Source organism: Ictalurus furcatus, chromosome 16, assembly GCF_023375685.1.
Source record: "Ictalurus furcatus strain D&B chromosome 16, Billie_1.0, whole genome shotgun sequence".
Classification (NCBI taxonomy): Eukaryota; Metazoa; Chordata; class Actinopteri; order Siluriformes; family Ictaluridae; genus Ictalurus; species Ictalurus furcatus.
In genome coordinates this window covers 1,600,230-1,622,159 of record NC_071270.1, presented here as the reverse complement: position 1 = coordinate 1,622,159, position 21,930 = coordinate 1,600,230, and the positions used below count along the sequence as shown (strand labels likewise).

Genomic DNA, 21,930 nt, shown 5'->3' with positions numbered 1-21,930 from the left:
ACGTATCCAATGCAAAAAAAAAATAATAATAAGAAGAAAAATCATCCTATAGTCAGATATATTCTATCAGACTATAATAAATCAGACTATATTCAAGATATTTTCACCTGCTGAGATGGTTTTTTTTTTCTTTTTTCGTAGGGTTCCTAAACGTAGAGCCATTTTTGGAAGCTAAGAACCTTGGTTAGTCAATGCAAACGTCTCACGTATCTATAAGCCTGAATATCTGCGTTATTACGAACACACACCTTGAATATATTCCTCATGTTTTTTTACCTTTAAAATTCCAAATGCTACCATTTGAGTGCTTAGGAGCTTGAGAAGTGAACATTAACTCATTTAATCGCATTCACAATTGTGACTGAAAGTTGTTTTTGTTTTACTCATGTTTAAAATGAAGTTATATAGATCATTCATATAAATTGTCCTGATTTCATATGGAAATGTTCGTGCGGATGATATCATTTATCACATGACTAAAGCCATTTACTTAAAAATCATACCGAGGAAGTGCAAAATGTTCTAATACATGTGACACAAGTGCCATATGTGGTATGTCTAATCTTGTAAGGATCTATTATTAATATTTTCCTATTCGTTTTAGAATGTATTGATGCATTTATATGGGGGTGTAAACATGTAATATGAGGTTATATTATGATATCACAGAGGGATCCAAGCAAAACAGCTTTAGGAAGATAAAAGACATTAATAAACCATTCAATGAACACTTGAGCAACCCATTTTCCCCTCACATTCAAAAAATGCTATTAATTAAGGAAATTCTGTTTTTAATTTTTAATTGTTGCTTGAAAAGAACCGTAGCTTATCCGCAACAATCATGAGCTAGTCTGGGAAAATGTGCAATAAAATGGATTCATTCTCTGACTAAAGCTGTCCAAATCATCTCACAACAACGTGTTAAAAGTTACATCTTGTAAATGTTAAATTCCTAGTAGTAGAACTTTTAAATGTCACTTTGTTCACATTGTGCATTCTCAGTAGCCCTTGATGAAGGATTTTCACCTGAATGAAGAACCAATACACTAATAAATTAGTAAAAAAATTTTTTTGTAATTTTTAAGTCAGATATTGTTCTGTACGTTGGTGTGCATCGTGTATTTGTTGGTTGTTAGTTCGGACGTGGACAATGTCAATCACTTCCTGATCTGTGTTTACGGTATGTTGATATGTGCTGCAATTTCAGCTTTCAACCGCAAGAGGGCGGCCGCGAGCTGTTCACAAAAAAAAACAAAACATTTTTAAACCTAAAAAGAAATTTCAATATTTCAAAACAAAGTTACAAACTGAAGTTACTTTTAAACTCTGAAAGAGTTACACCTTTAAACTCAGGCTATACCAACATCACTTTTAAACAATTTAAATTTCTATACATTATTTCTAAACGTTTTTATTACTATTACACATTATTATAATGAATGTTATTGCTTATTGCATTATTATTTAATAGTCATTTTCTATAACTTTATGATTGATGGTTTTCTTTTTAAAGAACAAACACACCAAAAGCTAAAGGTGATCCTTTTAATATATCTGTTTTAATAAATATTATAGAAGGCTTTTAGTTCAATCACAACAGTGATATTATATTGTGCTATTATTATTATTATTATTATTATTATTATTATTATAGCGAATTATCCCTCAAATTATTGTAAATGTAAATGTAAACTGTCACAGGAGGGTGACGTTTGAGAAAGCTAATAAAAGTTTAAGTGATGAATTGTATGCAAACTGCATTCGTCATTAGTGTGTATTATTATTATTATGATTATGATTATGATTATTATTATTGTGAATTATTATATAAATATGAAATGTACCTGGTACTTTTTGATACTTTTAACAAATATTATAACAGGTTTGCTAATACAAATTTTTAAACCGATGTTCTTCAAAAATAATAAAGGGTTAGTGTACATTGAATATTACACATCATTCTAATCCTGGTTACTTAATGTGTTTTATACAAGCAGAGAAAACATGGAAATGGTTAAGGGAAGCGTCACAGATGGGCGGTTTTTACAGAAGGCTAGTGATAATCTATGTAATAAACGATACAAAAACTGCATTTGTCATTAGTGTGTATGAATTCATTAGTAAGGATGCAGAGATCCTCTTCTTTCTTTTTTTTTTGCAATGATAGCAATATCGAATCTCTGTGTACAGTACATTCTGCAAAACATCGCAGGTAAAGTGCTGAAAACAAGTGATATCTTAAGACTGCATGCCAATTTCTGTGAAATAAAATATCAAATCCAATTAGGTACCAATCCAGTGTTTCAGAGCAATACTCTGCATCTCTAGATAGACACTTTTTAAAAATAAACTATCCAATGCAGAGTCTGTTAAAGTAACACTTTACTTGACGTAGTAACATTTATAATAATATCAAATATGTCAAAGTGTTTTGCAAAGCGTCCAATTATCTGGTATGCTTAGGTTGGAAAAACTCAGAACACAAAGAATTCACAGATCGAATTCCACACTGGACGTTTTGCAAATCTCTGAAAAACGATCAGAGAGCCACAGCTCCGTCATTGCATTGAGCGTGGACTGAATTCTGAGACATTTTTCTCTCACTCTGGACAAAAGCGTCTGCAAAAATAAATGAATGTAAAAGATTTTGACAACATGGAAGATTTGTCCGATTATTTGTGGCAAGCGGTTAAGCTTAAGCTTGTGATTTCTAGTCTACAATCCCAAAAGCCACATCTTTAAAATGATTGAACAGCAGTGACAAAGGCCTAGACTGCTCCAGAATAAAGAATAAAAGTTGCAGACTCTAACCACATACAGATATATAGAAAATGTATTACCAATGCAGATTGAGTGATTTAAAAAAAAAAAAAAAAACTGAGCAAAGTGGGCATTAAAAATTTTAAAGAGCTTTTAATGTTAGTCTTGAGTTGTATGGCAATACTTAGAGAGACATTTTCTCCATACATGAGTGTCATTATGGTAGTTTTAAATACTTAATACTTCATGAAGAAAAGCAGAAAATACTTTAATGCATATGTATGGTATGTATGTATATATGATTTCATTTTCATTATTTTTATGCATGAAAGGCATTCATTAATCAATGCTTGCTTCAATAATGATGCTTAAATACTTAAAGTCAGCACTTTCATCACGTTTCATCGCTCCACCAAACTGAGCAGCAAAGGCATGAACATTTTATCATCACTTTCCAAAACTGTCTTTTTTTTTATTTTTTATTGTTGTTGCCATTTTGAACAAAAACAAAATCAGTAAGGTGTTGTTACGATCTTAAGATCGTTCTAAAAGGCAAGGCGGTGATTAGCTTGTATTTAAGACGTTATACTGGTGCACTATACCACTATGACACTATACATAATGTTCTAGTTCATTAAGTATGTCAATCTAGTAATTAATAAATGATCAGTTAAAGGGAAATATGCTTAAAAGTCATCGGGGATAAAGCAGTGGTTGTGTGTACATCAGTTTTAATGTGTACACGAGCACATGACTGATTAACTATTACTGATATTTCACTGAACGTCGATTTTTTGTAAAAAAAAAAAAATCTGACAAGAAGTCTCCAAGAAGCTTATTTATTTATTTATTTATTTATTTATTTATTATTCTCTTTAATTGTATGATCACATAAAATGATAACTTTATAACGTCTGAGAATGGTATCTTGCATGAGACAAATTGTTTGTAAATGATATCCTTTTTTTTTTTTTACTTCTTATCTGCAATACCAGTCCTCCTCTACGCCTGATTATATTTAACAAGCAAGATTTTCATCGCTGTCAACAAACAAAATCCAAAATGACAGAAATCTTAGGTATATGAAGAAAACTCATACTTGCTGCAGAATTTTAATCTCGGTATTGATGTGGTTTGTAAAAGTTTAAAAAAAACAACAACAACAACAACAAAACAAATCAAAGTAACATTTTTATGATAAAGAGAATGGAATAGAATTTAAACAACTGCAATTAGGCACATCAGTTCTTGTAGATTTACAGATATTAAGGTAAAAAAAATAAAACACATACTTCAACTTGTAAAAGTAGCATGTGTAAAGATAACCTGCTATGCCTAACTTTGACACTGGAAGAAAAAAAAAGGAAAAGGATTGTCCATAGGTTTGTTACCAATAACGATTCTCTAGACCACTGTAGAATTAGTAGTAGGAAAGAAAGCATGCAGAAAAAAAAAACAGCGGAAGTAGAATGCGGCTGAATCCCAAATAACTCCCTGCTCCCTTTATACACGCACTATCTCTGACAGGAAGTAGTGGCGTCTACGGAGCACTCTTAGGTCCAAAATGGAGTCGTTTGGGATTCGGCCCGAGTTGCTGCTGGTCGGTTTGGCGCCGGTGGAGGGAGTCATTCCCGCAGCGGTGCTTCCGGTCGGCATTTTGTTCTGCCAGAGAGAGAGAGAGAGAAGGGGGGGGGAGAGTCTGAGTGGATCTCTTTTATCACCGCGTCAATAGTCTTTCGGGGTTTTTTTCCGCCGCTAAATATTTCCCTGAAATCGCTTGGAGATTTACAACCATCTTTAATCGGCGCTGGAGTGTAAAACCGTGCGAAAATCCACCGGTTGAAAGGAATGTTGTTTACCTCCCTCAAGGCTTCATGTTTGCAGTGAGAAGGAAGAAGAACGAACCCTCCCGACCCGGATTATTGTTGTTATATTACTCGGAGTAGCTGCAAAGAGCGACACAGGAACGGAGAGGGGAGCTCAAGAGGCTGATCCGAAACGTTTGCTACAATTTCTTTTTGTTAAAACACCCAAGTCCTGAGGTAAATAACCAACGCACACGATCGCTCCATTTATCCGCGGGCGATCAAAGAGAATCGCCTGAAATACCCGATAACATACCCGGGGCCGTGCGAAACTTCAATGTTATTCATCGCTCGCTCGGATTGGGTTAGCCTAAGCTAAGCTAGCTCCGCTGGCTTCTTCTCGTTCTCTCCGGTGCACGTTGGCTTGTGTGGCCGCTCCGCGGCGACGGGGCCACGGGCAGGTGACCTTAGGCGAGTCCGCGGTTCGCGGTTTTGTTAGCTAGCTACAAGGCCACGCTGGTCAAATGAAAGCAAAAAAAATGCCCAAATTCGACCTCATGGTCAGTCTTGTTTGAAACCCGGACATGTTTTGAACGCCGTAGCAAAATAAAAGAACTTTAGCTCATTATCTTAGCAAGCTAAAACGCTGCTTATAAACGAGAACAAGAAAAGGCCTGGTTAGCTTGGTAGTTAGCTTAGCCAGTTAGCATTGTTTACACTGACTCGCCTACAGAGCTAGCTGGCAAATTAGCTGGTTTAGCTCAGTCAGTAGGCGAGTCGCTGTAAACATTCATCTTTTTATTTTTTAGCCGTCATGTAAGTTTGCAGGCTGCATGTTTATTTCGCAAGTTTTGCTTAATCTGAGTATAGTTATAATGGTTTCAGATTTGCTTCCTAGCTAACTGTGTATTTCTTTTAGTACTGTGTTTTCTTAGACTGGCAATGTATAGCACGTTTAAATGTGTGTTTTTTTTCGCCCCCTCCTCGTCCTTTACCACATGAAGACTTAAATCGCTTTACCAGGTTAAAGTTATGTTTAGGATCAGGGAAGCAGTCAGAAAATATCCAAGAGACTCCAAAGTTGTTGTTGGGGTTTTTTTTAACGACTGGGACACACTGGTTAAGAAAACACCAGTGAAGTCCGAGTATGTTTTGCTTGAGATCTGCTCAAATCCTCGAAAGCGAACGCGCTCTTTCTTTCTAGACATTTCCTGTCGTCCAGGTGGATTTAAAAAATACGCCGTGAACACTTTTTTTTTTTTAAATTAATTTCATTTCATTTCACTTCTCCAGGCGCAGTAGTTATCTAATTACCAAACTGTGGAGTATGTAAGAAAGTCGCAGTGAAATAGAAACGAACTGGATACTTCATGAAGTCGTTTTCTTGTCGGATTTTCATGGCATTTCGGAGACTTTTCACATAAACAAGCTCCCGTTTCTAAATTTCCACAAGTCGCCGGGTTTTAATTGGAAGCTTATGTGTGACACCACGAATGTCTAGTTGTTGTTATAATGTCGGTGGTGTTAATAACGCTTCGCCAAACACAGACACACAGACATACACGCAAGGCTTGGTTGAAATAATTTAAACCGTGTTGGATTATGATTAAATTCGAGAATTTCTGGGTAAATTATGCGGTTTGCGGATGCCACCGTGAGGCATAGTTTCGGTTAAAACTTGCTATAGTTAGCGTTAGCATAGACCGCGATTCGAAAATATCATCTCAAAGTTAAAGTTGACTCCCGGAAACGACGTTGAAATGTGACTTTTTGGTGTTTAATTAACTCTTATGTATAACTCTCGGGGATTTTACTCCAAAGCATCTTAGGTTAATTAATTAGTTCATTAATAGAAGCGCGTTAGCTGGCTAAAATAAAGCTCGTGCGTGTTATTAGCCTCTAACCCGCTGACTGACTCAACTGGCGAGCTAGCGAACTTTTAACTGTAATTACTGCCCCTTTTTAAGCATAATTAACACCTACTAAAGGTAATTATGCTTTTTTGTGTGTTGGTCAGGTTTAAGTAGTGGCATTTTTTAAAGCTAATGTAAACCGTGTACAGCTTAAAGGTTAGTGTTGTTAGCTGACGCTGTGTTTGTGACAGAATGAAGGCTAGCGAGAAGTAGAGGAAAATAGTTTAGATAGTTAGCATGGCGCTGCTATGAGTATAGCTGGTTAGTTAGCCGTTTCGTGGAAACAATGCAAGAAAAAGCTATCGGTATGGACAGAAATCTTTCTCGTTTTGAACTTGTTGGGAAAAACTGTTCATAGTTTTGTGGTGTTTTAATTTTGCTAGCACGATGATTAGCTTGCTAGTTGCGACGTTATTTTGAAATATGAATAAACTCTTGTGTTCGTTTGGATAATTGTTTTGGGGGGGGGGGTTCTTTGCAAATTTGGATTTTTTTTCTAAATAAAGTAGTGAGTAGGGTTTTTTTCATGTACATGGCCAGAGTTAAAGCGATGGTGCGTCAAGAAAAATAGGAATAAGTTTAGCCCCTGCTTTTGCTGTGTTTATGCACTCTGAATCAAGAAAGTGAATTATATCTTGCTCCAAGGTAATATGTGGTGTGGTGTAGTGTAGTGGAGGTAGTTGTCGCGTCACATTGTGATGCTAACACAGGAAACTAGCAAGCAGGAAGACCAGTCCTATCAGTCTGGGGATTTGTTTTGAGTTTTGTGCTTTTCAGTGTTGGGAAGGTGTTTATAATGGTTTTGTTGGGAATGTGTTTATAATGGTTTGTTTTTGTTGGGAAGGTGTTTATAATGGTTTTGTTGGGAAGGTGTTTATAATGGTTTGTTTTTGTTGGGAAGGTGTTTGTATTGGTTTGTTTTTGTTGCTTCAATACACACACAGAGCGTGATGTGAAATCTGGGTATGTAATGTGGTGATAAACACTCAAGTCTCCCAGCGGCCGGGCGACTATCTTCTTCCTCCCTCGCCGTCTCTCTCTTTCTGTCGGCTTGTTTCTCTCTCTCTCCCTGTCGGCCTGTCTCTCTCTCTCCCTGTCTCTCCCTGTCGGCCTGTCTCTCTCTCTCCCTGTCTCTCCCTGTCAGCCTGTCTCTCTCTCTCCCTGTCGGCCTGTCTCTCCCTGTCGGCCTGTCTCTCCCTGTCGGCCTGTCTCTCCCGTCTCTCCCTGTCGGCCTGTCTCTCTCTCTCTCTCTCTCTCTCTCTCTCTCTCTCTCTCTCTCTCTCTATCCCCCTGTCTATCGGTCTCCCTCAGTCTGTCTTTCTGTCTGTTGGTCTCCCTCGGTCTGTCTCTCTGTCTGTCGGTCTGCCTCTCCCTTCCTCGGTCTGTCTCTCCGTCTGTCAGCCTCCCTACTTCTGTCCGTCTCTCTGTCTGTCGGCCTGCTCTGTCCGTCTCTCTTTCTGGCGGTCTCCCTCCCTCTGTCTCTCTCCCTGTCGACCTGTCTCTCCTCTCTGACCGGTCTCCCTCCCTCGGTCTGTCTGTCGGTCTCCCTCCCTCGGTCTGTCTGTCGGTCTCCCTCCCTCGGTCTGTCTGTCGGTCTCCCTCCCTCGGTCTGTCTGTCGGTCTCCCTCCCTCGGTCTGTCTGTCGGTCTCCCTCCCTCGGTCTGTCTGTCGGTCTCCCTCCCTCGGTCTGTCTTTGTCTGTCGGTCTCCCTCTCCCTCCCTCGGTCTGTCTGTCAGTCTCCCTCCACCGGTCTCTCTGTCTGTCGGTCTCCCTCGGTCTGTCTCTCTGTCTGTCGGTCTCCCTCGGTCTGTCTCTCTGTCTGTCGGTCTCCCTCGGTCTGTCTCTCTGTCTGTCGGTCTCCCTCGGTCTGTCTCTCTGTCTGTCGGTCTCCCTCGGTCTGTCTCTCTGTCTGTCGGTCTCCCTCCCTCGGTCTGTCTGTCAGTCTCCCTCCACCGGTCTGTCTCTCTGTCTGTCGGTCTCCCTCGGTCGGTCTGTCTGTCTGTCGGTCTCCCTCGGTCTGTCTCTCTGTCTGTCGGTCTCCCTCGGTCTGTCTCTCTGTCTGTCGGTCTCCCTCTCCCTCCCCGTTTCTATTTCTGGCGGTCTCCCTCCCTGTCGACCTGTCTCTGTCTGTCTCCCTGTCGACCTGTCGACCTGTCTCTGTCTCTCTCCCTGTCGACCTGTCTCTGTCTCTCTCCCTGTCTCTCTCTGTCCGACCTGTCTCTCTCTGTCTGACCTGTCTCTCTCTCTGTCTGACCTGTCTCTCTCTCTCTCTCTCTCCCTGTCTCTCTCTCGACCTGTCGACTTATCTTTCTCTATGTCTCTCCCTGTCGACCTGTCTTGCTCTCTCTCTCCCTCTGTCTGTCTCTCTTTCTGTCGGTCTCCCTCCCTCTGTCTGTGTCTCTCTGTCGGTCTCCCTCCCTTTGTCAGCCTCTCTTTGATGGTCTCCCTTTCCCTCCCTTTGTCGGTCTCCCTCCCCCTGTCTGTCTCTCTTCCTGATTGTCTCTGTCTGTCTGTCTCTCTCTCTGATGGTCTCCCTCCCTCGGGCTGTCTCTCTTTCCGATGGTCTCCCTCCCTCTGTCTGTCTCTCTTTCTGATGGTCTCCCTCCCTCCCTCTGTCAGTCTCCCTCTCCCTCCCTCGGTCTGTCTCCCTCCCTCGGTCTGTCTCTCTCTGTTGGTCTCCCTCCCTCGGTCTGTCTCTCTCTGTTGGTCTCCCTCCCTCGGTCTGTCTCTCTCTGTTGGTCTCCCTCCCTCGGTCTGTCTCTCTCTGTTGGTCTCCCTCCCTCGGTCTCTCTCACCATCCCTCGGTCTGTCTGTCGGTTTCCCTCCCTCGGTCTGTCTGTCGGTCTGTCTGTCGGTCTCCCTCCCTCGGTCTGTCTGTCGGTCTGTCTGTCGGTCTCCCTCCCTCGATCTTTCTGTCGGTCTGTCTGTCGGTCTCCCTCCCTCGGTCTGTCTGTCGGTCTGTCTGTCGGTCTCCCTCCCTCGGTCTGTCTGTCGGTCTGTCTGTCGGTCTCCCTCCCTCGGTCTGTCTGTCGGTCTGTCTGTCGGTCTCCCTCCCTCGGTCGGCCGGTCTGTCTGTCGGTCTCCCTCCCTCGGTTGGCCGGTCTGTCTGTCGGTCTCCCTCCCTCGGTCGGCCGGTCTGTCTGTCGGTCTCCCTCCCTCGGTCGGTCGGTCTGTCTGTCGGTCTCCCTCCCTCCCTCGGTCGGTCGGTCTGTCTGTCGGTCTCCCTCCCTCGGTCGGTCGGTCTGTCGGTCTCCCTCCCTCGGTCGGTCGGTCTGTCGGTCTCCCTCCCTCGGTCGGTCGGTCGGTCGGTCGGTCGGTCGGTCGGTCGGTCGGTCGGTCGGTCGGTCGGTCGGTCTCCCTCCCTCGGTCAGTCGGTCGGTCGGTCTCCCTCCCTCGGTCGGTCTGTCTTTGTCAGTCTCCCTCCCTTGGTCTGTCTCTCTGTCTGTCGGTCTCCCTCGGTCTGTCTGTCGGTCTCTCTCTCCCTCTCTCGGTCTCCCTCTCTCGGTCTGGCTGTCGGTCTCTCTCTGTCGGTCTCCCTCTCTCGGTCTGGCTGTCGGTCTCTCTCTGTCGGTCTGGCTGTCGGTCTCCCTCCCTTGGTCTGGCTGTCGGTCTCCCTCCCTCGGTCTCCCTCTCTGGCTGTCGGTCTCCCTCCCTTGGTCTGGCTGTCGGTCTCCCTCCCTCGGTCTCCCTCTCTGGCTGTCGGTCTCCCTCCCTCTGTCCGTCTCTCTGGCTGTCGGTCTCCCTCCCTCTGTCCGTCTCTCTTTCTGGCGGGCTCCCTCTCTCTGTCTGTTTGTCTCTCTGTTTCCTTCTCCCTCCCTCAGTCTGAGTGTCTCTGTCTCACTCCTTCTGTCTCCCTTTACCTCCCTCTCTGTCTCTCCCTCTCTCTTTCTCTCTCTCTCTTTCTCTCTCTCTCTCTCTCTCTCTCTCTCTCTCTCTGTGTGTGTGTGTGTGTGTGTGTGTGTGTGTGTGTGTGTGTTTCACTCTCTGTACTCTATCTGCTAATCCTTTGTGCGTGTTGCGCTTCTCCCTCCCTCCCTGAGCAGTGTGGTTCTGCTGGAGGTCGCTGTGGGGGGCGTTATCTGTAATCCGAGATCTCCTGTTTATTTATTTGATCCCCACCCCTTAAAGCAATAGATTCATGAATGAGAGTGATCTGACTTTGGGATTCTTTTGGCTCTCGAATGGTGCAACCGATCATTAGTTCTGTGTCTACTCACATTGTACCGCTGATTAAAAAAAAAAAAAAGTTAACACACACAAAACTACGACATTGTCAAGGCACTGAAACACCTCTGCGGCTTTTCTTCTTTGCTCCAAATTCGGTCTGGTGTGGTGCCACAAAATCTACATCTTTTGTACCTTTGGCATGTCTTTTTACTTTTAATATTAATTTCTTGCATTTGTCGTAAATTTGTAAATTGCAGCTCTGGAGTCTTTATGGTACATAAGTAGCCCTTATGAACCTTTTTATAGCGAAGTAAGAGTACACCATACACACTTTCCCAGGTAAAAGATATCTCATAAACGTGCAAAAGCTGCCTACACCTTCATGGTGTCACACCAGTTACAAGGAGAAGTACCTTTTATTTATTTGTGACAGATTTGAGTGCAAAATTTAGCATCCCCTATGATATATTTATTATTCTTTTTAGAGACAACAGGGGTTCTCAAACAATTCAAAAATATGCACGTCATTTAAATGCGCGCAGTAGTATTTTGCCTGGCATGGAGCTACAGGAATAACCTGAATTCCAGGATGTTAAAAAGCGAAACAGTGCAACAGGACGAAAAGTCGAGGCAAGTGAAAGACGTTTTCTTTCCCCATGAACATCTCAGCCTTCAGATTTTATTAGAAGAAGGCAGTCCGTGGCATTTGGTAGGGTTTTAAAAGACGTGTCAAAAAGACATATTCAGTCTGCTGGAGTTAGAGCAGATGAGTCGGAGAACGAGCAGCGTATATTACAACGGAGAGGATTCAAAAGCTCCTCAGAGGATATGCCGAGAGGTTGAAAGCAGCTTTGTATATAAAGGCAGGTGAGCAAGAACTTTTTCTCTGCCGCGTGGTATGTATTTTTTATTTTATTTATTTATTTGAGTAGGTTCACGGTTTAACATCAGTGTAGGCTGTTCCGTGTTTTTTAACATCACCGTGGATTTTCTACAGATTTGGGCCAAGACGCATCACGTGACATCGTCCGAAGCCCTCTTTGATTCACGTGTACCGAACACAAGTACAGCTAAAAAAGTTCACTTGTTTCATGTAGCTGCAGTTTCTCCCATTCAAGTAGTTTTCTGCAAACAAAAAAAAGCACAATATCGAGCGTTTTTTTTTTTTTTGGCAAAAAACTTCGCTAAATGTTGTACAGACTGATTAATAGTGTCAGTTAACTATATTTATTAAGAATGCCACCAAAAATGTTTAAAAGCAGCATATTTTTAGCCAAAATATCTAGATGTGCCAGTTGGGGAAGACGCTGCTTTCAGACCTTTTTAGTGGTAGCAACCGGAATGCACGTGTGTACGAGGTTTTACGGTAATCTGTTTTATCTAAGAGGTGTACACTAGAAAAGTTTATAAACATGCATACTACAATAGACCAGCAAAAGCCCCCCCCCACCATGTGCCTGGTGGTTACCGTAAAACCCTATATATACACTCACACACACACACTACTGCATAAATGATCCGATTTCCAGTTTAGTTAGAGGTTAATAGCGTTTTTTTGCGTTGTGATGACACTCAGCTGGATAATTTCACTGAAACGTAACTTGTTCTATTGAATTTCTTTTACGCCGACATTAGAAAGGTGCATCCGATGTTCTAGAGCATTAAACGTCGCCTGAAAGGTTCTGGCACGTATACGCCACGTGATTGACACCTGTGATGTGTCATGACTCTGGAGTCCTCTTTGCTGACAGTTTTCGCATCACACTCTGCCACAGACAGATGAACCCCCTGTCACAGTGTTACGGATGCAGATGAAGCCTGTATCCGACAGAGCAGCGTTGCTTATTAGTGCACACCATGCACACTTAGCACCTGTGTCCTGCTTTTCCCTCCTGTTTTATAAGCTAGACTTATTTTGTGGACGGTTGCAAAGTTGTCATGTGATGTGTGGCTTCTTATGTCGGTTATGTAGGTCACTAGCTCTCTTAGTCCAGGGTTCGCCTTTTGCTGTGGCTGTATCTTTAATGTGTATTGACTCTACTTTCATTGCAGACGTAAAGTGATGCATTTTGCGTGTCGCATCACGTAATCGAAATTAGTACAGACCTGATTCACTTACAAAGCATGACGCATCAGTGAATCGAGCTAGTCTGTTTTTAGGGCTGTTTTTGCATACGGCGGTGGACGACGTGAATTGCTTGTGTCGTGCATGTTGGTTCAACAAAACCCCATTCTTGATGTTTCTAGTTGACGCCTTCTCACTGTGAGAATCCAACATGACGCTAAGGCAACTGAATCACGGCTTTCCCTAGACGCTTGTCCGAAGCGACGGACAGGAGACCGCCTGAAGTGCAGGCATGCTTTCGTCAGGTCTTAGATTTACTTCTCCTTACTTTACTTCACGTTTTTTTTTTTATTGCTTGTTTTTATGGTTCATCGATCGGTGTGAATATCAGTACTTTGGGACAGATTTGTACAGCACTTCTCGGTGATCCGTTTAACCTGTTGAATTGTTTGAAATCACTCGATATCATTGGTTGATGTGCACTGTTGTTTTTTTTTTTCTCTTTTTTTTTTTTTTTCTTTCCTCCCTTGAAATTCTGTGTTATGTATCGGGATGCGTATATTTTCGAGTATTCTATTTTCAGGACACTATTTAGTAGAGGTCGACAGATGGTGGATTTTTCCGACAGCGATAGCCAAGTCGGGCGGTACGTACCTGCCAGTAACCGATTAATCAACCCGATAGTTTTAAAAATTGATTCTGAACGAAAACATAACACTCAAATTAAATTACTGCTGGACTTTATTATGAAAATAAACAGTCCTGACTGTACCATGAAAATGTACTGTACTTATTAAAATTGCAAATAAATGTACAAATATTACTTAGTAACTATTAAGAATACGTATTAAAGTAAACGAAAGATATAGACGCAAGCAAAAGCGAAAAAAGTAACGTTCCAAATAGTACAACAAAATTTGTCGGTCGTAGTATTTCACTTCTTGAGGCCTCTCTCACATTGTATAAGGACACTGGACCCTTCTCAGCCGCTCCTGCAACTGACGCAACCGGGAAAACTATCGGTGTGGGTTTTTGCCGATAACGACGGTTCCGGTTATCGGTGCCGATTAATCTGCAAAACCTGATAAGCAATTTAGGCATCCTAAATGCTGACGGATAAGATCAGGTCTTGCTTATTTGTTTAGGTACAATGTATTAAATTTTCTTCAACCCAAGTTGGATCCAGTCGACCCAAAGGAGACCCACAAGAGACCGTGACGTGTATCCGCAGGGTACTGGACTGTATATAAGCTGATGCGCAGTGTTTCAGATCTACATGTACTCTAGATCCAGCTTGATTAAATTAACACTATGCTACATATTTTCTCAGTAGCTCTCAAAATTCAATCCGTGCTGAGAAATCGTTTCACTTCAAGGAGTCGAAACATTTGAAATTTTTTTTTTTTGCACTTATTTATATATATTTTTGGCTCTAATAGGACGACTCCCAGCGGAAGCCGTTTACAAAACCAGTCGATGTAATGCAGGATGAGGTTTCAAGTCGTCCTCGTGTGCTACGTGACACTTTCTGAAAGCGGGAGGCGATTTAATAATAATAACTGTGTAAAGTTACGCCGTTTCTGCTTTGCGAGAAAAGCATCTAATCGATGGCGCCGAGTTTGTTGAGTTCGCTCATTCCGCTTTTCTTTTTCTTTCAGCAGAAGGGAGATGTGAAGGCTGGTCGGATAGCAGCGACACTGAGCATCCTGCACATCAACACGACCCCCCACCCCCATCTTCAGCATGAATGGGGATATGCCTCATGTTCCCATTACCACTCTTGCTGGGATTGCTAGCCTCACTGACTGTAAGTAACACACTCCCACATTACGCATGTTATCGGAGTCTCTTTAACATCATGGAATTTTTTTACTCTCTAGCAGTCCTGCTCGTGTTCGCCCGGATCTTGTCGCTTTGGATAGTGAATACATGTTAAAAATTCCTACACAAGGGCGTTCCGATCTTTTTCCCGGTGCTGGTTCGTTGTTAAAGCTCGAGAGTCGAGACGAAGAACAGGCTTCACTCGTGTGCAGCGATATATGAAGCCGTTTTAGTTTAATTTCGTCTCGTAGGCTCCCGCTGGTAAAATACGCACTGGTTGTGATGTGGAGGTGTGCCCTCCTGCCGTCCATGCCAGGGGATTCCTGAGGGAACGCAGTTGGCTTCAGAGTTGCAGAGACAGCGCCGACTTCCTGGCACGGACGGCAGGAGCGCTTCCTTCTCTCTTTCTTTCTCGTAAAAAGACTCTGAGCGGTTCAGCTTTAGCAACCTGCGAGACAAGCGGTTGTGGGAAAAAATAATGACAACGATGCATCACACACCTTGAGGTGTTACTGGGAGAAGAATTAGCGGAGAATCTGAGGTGATTGATCATGGGTTAAATTCAAAACGCACGGAAAATAGTGTTCGCTACCATTTGATCTCTTATCTATCAATCTATATATATATTTATTTCCTTTTTGTTGGCTTAATTATGTCATGACACTTTTCTGAGCTATTGTGAATATGACCTTTTTTATAAAAAAATTAAATTTTGTAAAAAAAAAAGATCTTAGGAATTGACATGAAGCAGCTGAGTTGATTATCTACTTAAGCTTTCTTTTTATATAAATGAAATATAATTTTCTTTCAGTATAGAAATTAAAGAATTTTTGTAGACATTTAAATATCAAGTATCAACCTCTTTTTTTTTTTAACGCAGTGCTACAACTTTCCTGGCAGTTTATTTATTTATTTAGTCTTTTAAGCAAACCCGTGTATATCGTTGTACGTAGCGTATCGCAGAAACGTGTTTTGAGAATCGTTATGTTAGTTTAGGCATCTCGCCCACCCTGCTTACATGCCGAACGTCGTCCCGTCATGGCGCACGTTTACGAAGTGGCGTTACGTTGGCAAACGGTGTGTGGTTCAGGGTCTAGAATTGTACCACCGGTAACACGGCATTTTCTCAGGATTCTTATAAACGTCTCTCTCGCCGACGAGGACGATTTTTAGACATGTTTGTTTCGCCCAGACTTGAACAGCCACTTAGAGCACAGGACGCCGCAACAAGTACACCGGTCTAATAGCAATTAACGTGTGATGACCGTTCTCGCGTGCCGACAGTCTTCGTGATCGTTTGACGAAGTTGACGAGATTCTGATGAACTTCCCGCAGCGGTAAATAATCACTCCTTCCCATTTGGGCTATTTTTACACTCGTGGATTTGCAAACGCTGTGAGCTGGTGGGACAAGAGAGAGTCGACAGACGTGCTCTCTTCCTTCTGTAAAGGAAAAGTAACAAAAAACGGAGGGACGCTTTAATCAAGTGAGGACCTCATTACGAGTAACGTTTTATCACTTCCTTCTGGATGTGTAGCTCCACTCAAAGAAGACATCACATACAGTATAGATTAGTTTAATAGTGTAGGTTGGAAGAGAGAGAGTTGTCTTCTGCTCTCTGTAGATTAATCAGTCATAACGAATAGAAGTTTGAACCACACCATGTACACCACTCTTCTTCTTCTTCATCTAGTTGTGGCAGTCTGGGTAGCGTTATTGCCTCTCAGCTCCCTGGCTCCATCTTGATCTCGGATTACCATCTGTGTGGAGTCTCTCCATCTCTGTGTGGGTGTCCTCTGGGTTTCCTCCCACGTCCCAAAACATGATATGTGGATTGGATAGTCTAAATTGCTCTTCAGTGTGAATGTGTGTGTGTGTGTGTGTGCATGCGCATGGTTCCCTGCAATGTACTGACGTCTCATCTAGGGTGTTTTTCCATCCGGGATAGGCTTACTGAAGATGAATGAGTGAATGAATCAATGTTATAATTATTGAGTGTTATTATTATTGAGTGGTGATTGTTGTTGTTTATGTTATTATGCTTTTATTTTAATAATGGTTTCATTATGCAACCATTTTTCTATTTAAGTGCAACTCGGTTGAAAGCAGGAAAGCGATACAAAGACAGAAACGAGGTAGTTTTGGAACGAAGACTTCTTTAAAAAAAAAAAAAATCAAATGAGTGCAATTTAATTGTGGCGTAAAGTGAAGAATCCATTTTATTTATTTGTTTATTTTTAGGTTTGGCTGCAGCACAAATTAAAATACATTTAAACAAGCAAAACACTGGCAAATTTATGAATACTTGAGTCGATGTGATGTGTTTCTACTACTGTATCAAGTCGGAACAAAAAAAAAAAAAATAAAACAGCCCTGTCTGCGCTCACACACTTGAAAATGTCTGTTAGGACAGTCAGTGGAATAAAACTGATGAGGGGCTTGCTTCTGTGTCTCTGCTCCTTCCCGTCATTCATTTCTAAAGCTGTTGCTGGTGTTAAAACGGCGTGGCTCCTATTTTTAAAAACAGCGTTGACGGACAGCGTAAGATGGCATCCTTCACGTTTTTCGATTCGAACCTACGTGATCCGAGTGAGCTAACATCACTTCCAAACCAGAGTGCAGACGTTTGCCCTTCTAGGGCAGCCATCTTTCCTGAATCACGTTTTTCACTTCATGCTGGCATCGAAACAAAAGCGTTTCGGTTTATTTATTTGGTGCCAGCGTGCTGCTCGGCCACCTGCTTGGCTACCGTTCCAGCTTACTGTCACTTTTTTTTTAACAGCTACTTAACTAAGGCAAAACGCCAATATACTTAAAATATATATCTAAAATTAAAAGCATCACAACTTTCAGCATGTATCCGATCCGCTTTAAAAAAAAACAACAACCCTGTTTTGTCTATTTATTGATATGTTTTTTAGTGTATTTTTTTCCAAACCAGGCACTGTGGGAATCCATGTTGAAGAAAGTATCTCTCTTGTGTATGTATGTATTTATTTATTTATTTATTTTGCAGTGTTAAACCAGCTGCCCTTGCCTTCCCCTCTCCCTGCCACCACCACTAAGAGCCTGCTGTACAATGGGAGGATCGCCGAGGAGGTCAACTGTCTCTTGGCCCGCAGGGACGACAACCTTGTCTCCCAGCTGGTCCACAGCCTTAACCAGGTCTCCACCGAGCACATGTGCGTATCTCTACTGTCTCAACCTCTTTAAAAAAAAAAAATATATATATATATATATATTTTTTAAACCTTCCATGATTGCGTTTGGCGCTTTTGTTTTGGGCGTCTTCTGCTTTTGGAGCGATTCTAACATAGAAATGTACAGCGACGTTTCCGATTCGCCTGTGGGAAGAGCAAAAACACGGCTCGCCCCAAACCTTCTAGGGCTTTGGATTGGCGAGCCGTCTTTCATGAACTTCTTTTTAGATCACATTTGATCGGTATAACGACCGTATAAAGTTGAAATGAGCAAACTATTTCAGCAGCTATTAACCAAGTCATTTGGAAAAAATATCCACACGATTGCTGAAAGTGACGCCAGCCTCGGACAAGTTTTGCTAATTACCAACCACCGTTATTTATTTATTTTGTTATAAATATGAAGTACACTAGAGGTGTCTGAAATAACAGTCCGTGGGCCTGGAACTGGCCCAATAAAGGTTTTAATCTGGCTCACCAAAAAATATCTAGAATTCGTATTCTTGCAGACTGTAAATGAATTGAAATATATATTTTTTTAATAATTAAGAGAAAATAGAGCAGTAAAGTCAGGGCAATAAATTTTTTTCTGTGCCTTTTCTACTGTATGACCGAATGAACTGCTCCACTCACTCTCACCATGTCGCTCTTCATGGCAGAGAGCTGAAGGACAACCTGGGCAGCGATGACCCGGAGGGCGACATGCCGGTGCTGCTGCAGACGGTGCTGTCCAGGAACCCCAACATCTTCAGGGAGAAAAGTATGCCCACCCGATTCGGGGTTCAGGGCGGTAAGGAGAAGACATGGAGACATTGCCCTTGACTCCGAACCCAATGGAGCACAGCGCGAGGCCTGGTGCGGCTCCGGCTGCCTTCCGCAGCCGAGCCTTTTATAGCTCCATCTGTCTTTAAAGGTTTCTCAGATCAGGAGTCTGAAACGTGGGCTTTCGTGCAGCGATGATGAACTATTAATAGTGGTGTGGTCACAGTTGCAGTGTACTGTGCGTACGGCTTGTGTTTGGCTCAGCAAGACCATTTAGTACTTAAACAGTTTAGTTGGGCATGCAGTTCCAGTTCCACCATCATACTCTGGACCTTGCCTCCTCGTACAGAGTGATACCAGACGATATTGTGAGGAAATAATTCAGTTTAAGATGTCTTGTTTTATAGGTAATCATCACACATTTTCAGAAACCACAAAGGGAAGCATGAGGTCATTTAAGATCTTGATGCAGGGTCGATTTAGCCATGCAGTTTGCACAACGCTGGTGTGCTTGGTAATTGTATGATTCTCTCGCACGCTAGAAACATTCGACTTGTTGGTCCAGTGCAACGCTAAAGAAGCACACTTTGGACACCTGAACGTGTTTCAGCTGCATTTAATTTTACAGTCATGCCGTTATTAACCCCGGCTACTCTGATCCGCTGACGAAAAGGCCGAACGAGAACGACTCATAATAAGTGGAACGCTCATCATCAGACCTACCGATTACCTTAAGCGAAGGCCCAACGAGGCGTTTCCGATCCACGGAGACGTCTCCGTTGTAGCGCGCCCGTGCAGCGCTGTGCTCCTTGTGTTCCCTTGTTGTCTTCAACAACGAATCAATAAGCAATGTGCGAATTGTACTCCGATGTACATTCTAACATATTTCATGTCCTTGTCCTAAAACCCCCTAAACTTGTCTATCTGTCTGTCATGTTGTTAAACTCTGTGTTGTAACCAGTGGTGCTTCACCACACCCACGCGCGCTCGACGGAATGACACGAATGACCTTTCACTGCATCCTAAAGTTAGACTGACTAATGACGAATTGCTCTTTTGTTTCTTGCATACGATAAAGGCTGTGTATACTAATCTCGCTGGTAAAACTAACCTGGTGGTTAAATTACACTTCTTATGACGTTCTTGTATAATAGATGATCGATCGTTTTTGTTTTGTAATTGAAGGTATAATGCAACAGCCAATGATGCCGCCATACAAGATGCCTCAAAATTCCATGCATGGCAGCCCGGCATCCACAAACTACCAGCAAACCCCTGTTACTCCCAGCCCTCCTAGGTATTCTGCAAGGTGTTTTGTTTTTTTTTAAATGCAATTTTCATGGCATTTACTTGCAAACACCTAGTGTAGGCTGACAAGTTCTTTTCTGTGCCTGTAGTCGCTTTGTTCAGCCTCAGACGGGCTCCGGGGCCCGGTTCATACCCCAGCAAAACAGCCCTGTGCCCAGCCCGTATGCCCCTCAGAGCCCTGCCGGTTACATGCAGTACCCTCATCCACCCGCCTACTCTCAGCATCAACAGATCCAAGGTGAGTTCACGTGCCGCTGTTTAAGAATCGCGTCCGATTTGTAATTTTAACGCTGCTGTAAGATTAATCTTTTTTTTTTTTCCTTTCCTTATTTCTCACACCACCAGTTTGCCAAAACTTATCTAGAAGCTTATTCATTTTTATTATTATTATTTTTTTCAGTCTCTGTGGCTAGTCCCATGGTGCCTGGTATGAGAAACATCCACGACAACAAGGTCTCCGGGCAAATGTCAAGTAACTCAGCCAATCACAACGCACGGCATTGCTCCAACGAAGAGTACATGAACATAGTCCACAGACTGGGAAATGAGGTGCGCAGATGCACCACATAATTTATGCACTTCCCAAGGGTGTCTTTTTTTTCTATCATCATGCCTCCTTGGTCAAACACATTTATTTATTTATTTGTTTGTTTGTTTGTTTATTTTTAACCTCACCAGCCCCAGGATAGAAATGTGTATTTGTCATTTTTGAGTTCTTTAATTCCCAGGGGCTGTTCCTGATTTTATTAAGGCATGACATGTTTGCACATTCATTAGCAAAGTCTCTGTCAGTTAGCTGTGTGTGTGTGTGTGTGTGTGTGTGTGTGTGTGTGTGTGTGTGTCGCAAGAGTGCATCAACAAACCTCTTTATTCAATGAGTGAGTGAGTTATGAGTCGCGAGCAGTGTGAATTAAAAAGCTTACACTGCACAGGAAACGAAGATTATGACTCCACATTTATGGAATGATTCTTTTCTTTGTTTGTTTGTTCCCCCCCCCCTCTTTCTTCTAGGAGAGCGATCCTTCTATTAGAAACGCCTCCTTCCCCCTCCGATCGCCCCAATCCGTGTGCTCGCCTGCCGGAAGCGAAGGGACCCCAAAAGGTAGATACAAACCACTTGCAAGAAATATCGCATCATAGTCAAATCGTTTTCTGTTTCGTTTACGATAAGTTATACGCGCCCGGCGTGTTACTTTGGTTTGAAATGCATCTGAGTAGTCTTGTGCAGGTGAAAGTTTAAAAAAATAAATAAATAAAAATGTTCTTTTGCTGTTCAGACTGCAGAAAGTCTTTCTTTCTGATCATATTGGATTTGCAAAAAAATCCCATTTGAGCTATTTGACTATAGACAAGTCCCCTCCCCCTCCCATTTGAAAGCCAGTGTTGAAGGGTAATTGCATGTATATAGTGGGAAATCGGGTAACTGTTGCTGTACAATCGGACTGGGAATAGAATCACTTATTTGGGTGAACCTGAAGTAATCCTGATGTTTTCAATGCTGCTTGTGGATATCCGTGCAACTGTTTTTGCAACGTTTTTGCTTCTAGTTGGATCACGGCCGCCTCTGATCCTCCAGTCCCCGCCCCCGTACACCTCACCGCGAGACGCCGCTCCTGACCTCCTCATGGACTCGCCTGAGCGTAAGAAAAAGCAGAAGAAAATGATCAAGGAGGAGGGTGAGAAAGGCGCCATGTACGACATAGTCAGCTCACCCTCCAAAGACTCCACCAAGCTGACGCTGAAGCTGTCGCGGGTCAAATCGGCGGAGGCGGAGCAGGCCGGCGAGCTCATGACTGGCGGCATGGAGCAAGGCTCAGACGCAGAGAACGATCTGCCCTGCAACAGCTTTCGGGAACAGTCGGGGTACCAGCAGGTCCCGGTGCTGCAGAACACGGGGGCGCTCGCTGCCAAACAGCCTGGAGCGGTCAGCGGGACGCCCTACGACGAGGCTGAGTTGGACGCCTTGGCTGAGATCGAAAGGATAGAACGCGAATCGGCAATTGAACGGGAGCGCTGCTCTAAGGAGGTTCAGGATAAAGGTAGAGCGGTTTTCCTGATTGTTAGCATTAATTATTTAAAAATTTGCTTAGTTATAAAGTGGAACTGAATCCAGGAATCCGGTTCCTTCT

The 21,930-nt window shown here is 42.8% G+C and overlaps 1 protein-coding gene across 3 annotated transcripts in view; it reads left to right on the top strand.

The window, feature by feature from the left end:
- Positions 1-4,412: 4,412 nt before the first annotated feature.
- The window catches only part of nipblb (NIPBL cohesin loading factor b), a 33,182-nt gene continuing 15,664 nt past the window's right edge, over positions 4,413-21,930 (top strand). Inside the window, exons 1-9 of one of the 3 annotated variants that reach the window (XM_053645097.1) lie at positions 4,413-4,802; positions 14,372-14,517; positions 17,548-17,713; positions 18,391-18,521; positions 19,679-19,790; positions 19,891-20,039; positions 20,202-20,350; positions 20,813-20,903; positions 21,349-21,840. In XM_053645097.1, the coding sequence (XP_053501072.1) occupies positions 14,454-14,517; positions 17,548-17,713; positions 18,391-18,521; positions 19,679-19,790; positions 19,891-20,039; positions 20,202-20,350; positions 20,813-20,903; positions 21,349-21,840 (1,354 nt within the window). In that variant the 5' untranslated portion in view covers positions 4,413-4,802; positions 14,372-14,453. Of the gene's footprint in view, positions 4,803-14,368; positions 14,518-17,547; positions 17,714-18,390; positions 18,522-19,678; positions 19,791-19,890; positions 20,040-20,201; positions 20,351-20,812; positions 20,904-21,348; positions 21,841-21,930 lie in introns of all 3 variants that reach the window. The other 2 variants (XM_053645098.1, XM_053645096.1) reach the window with 2 other exon arrangements.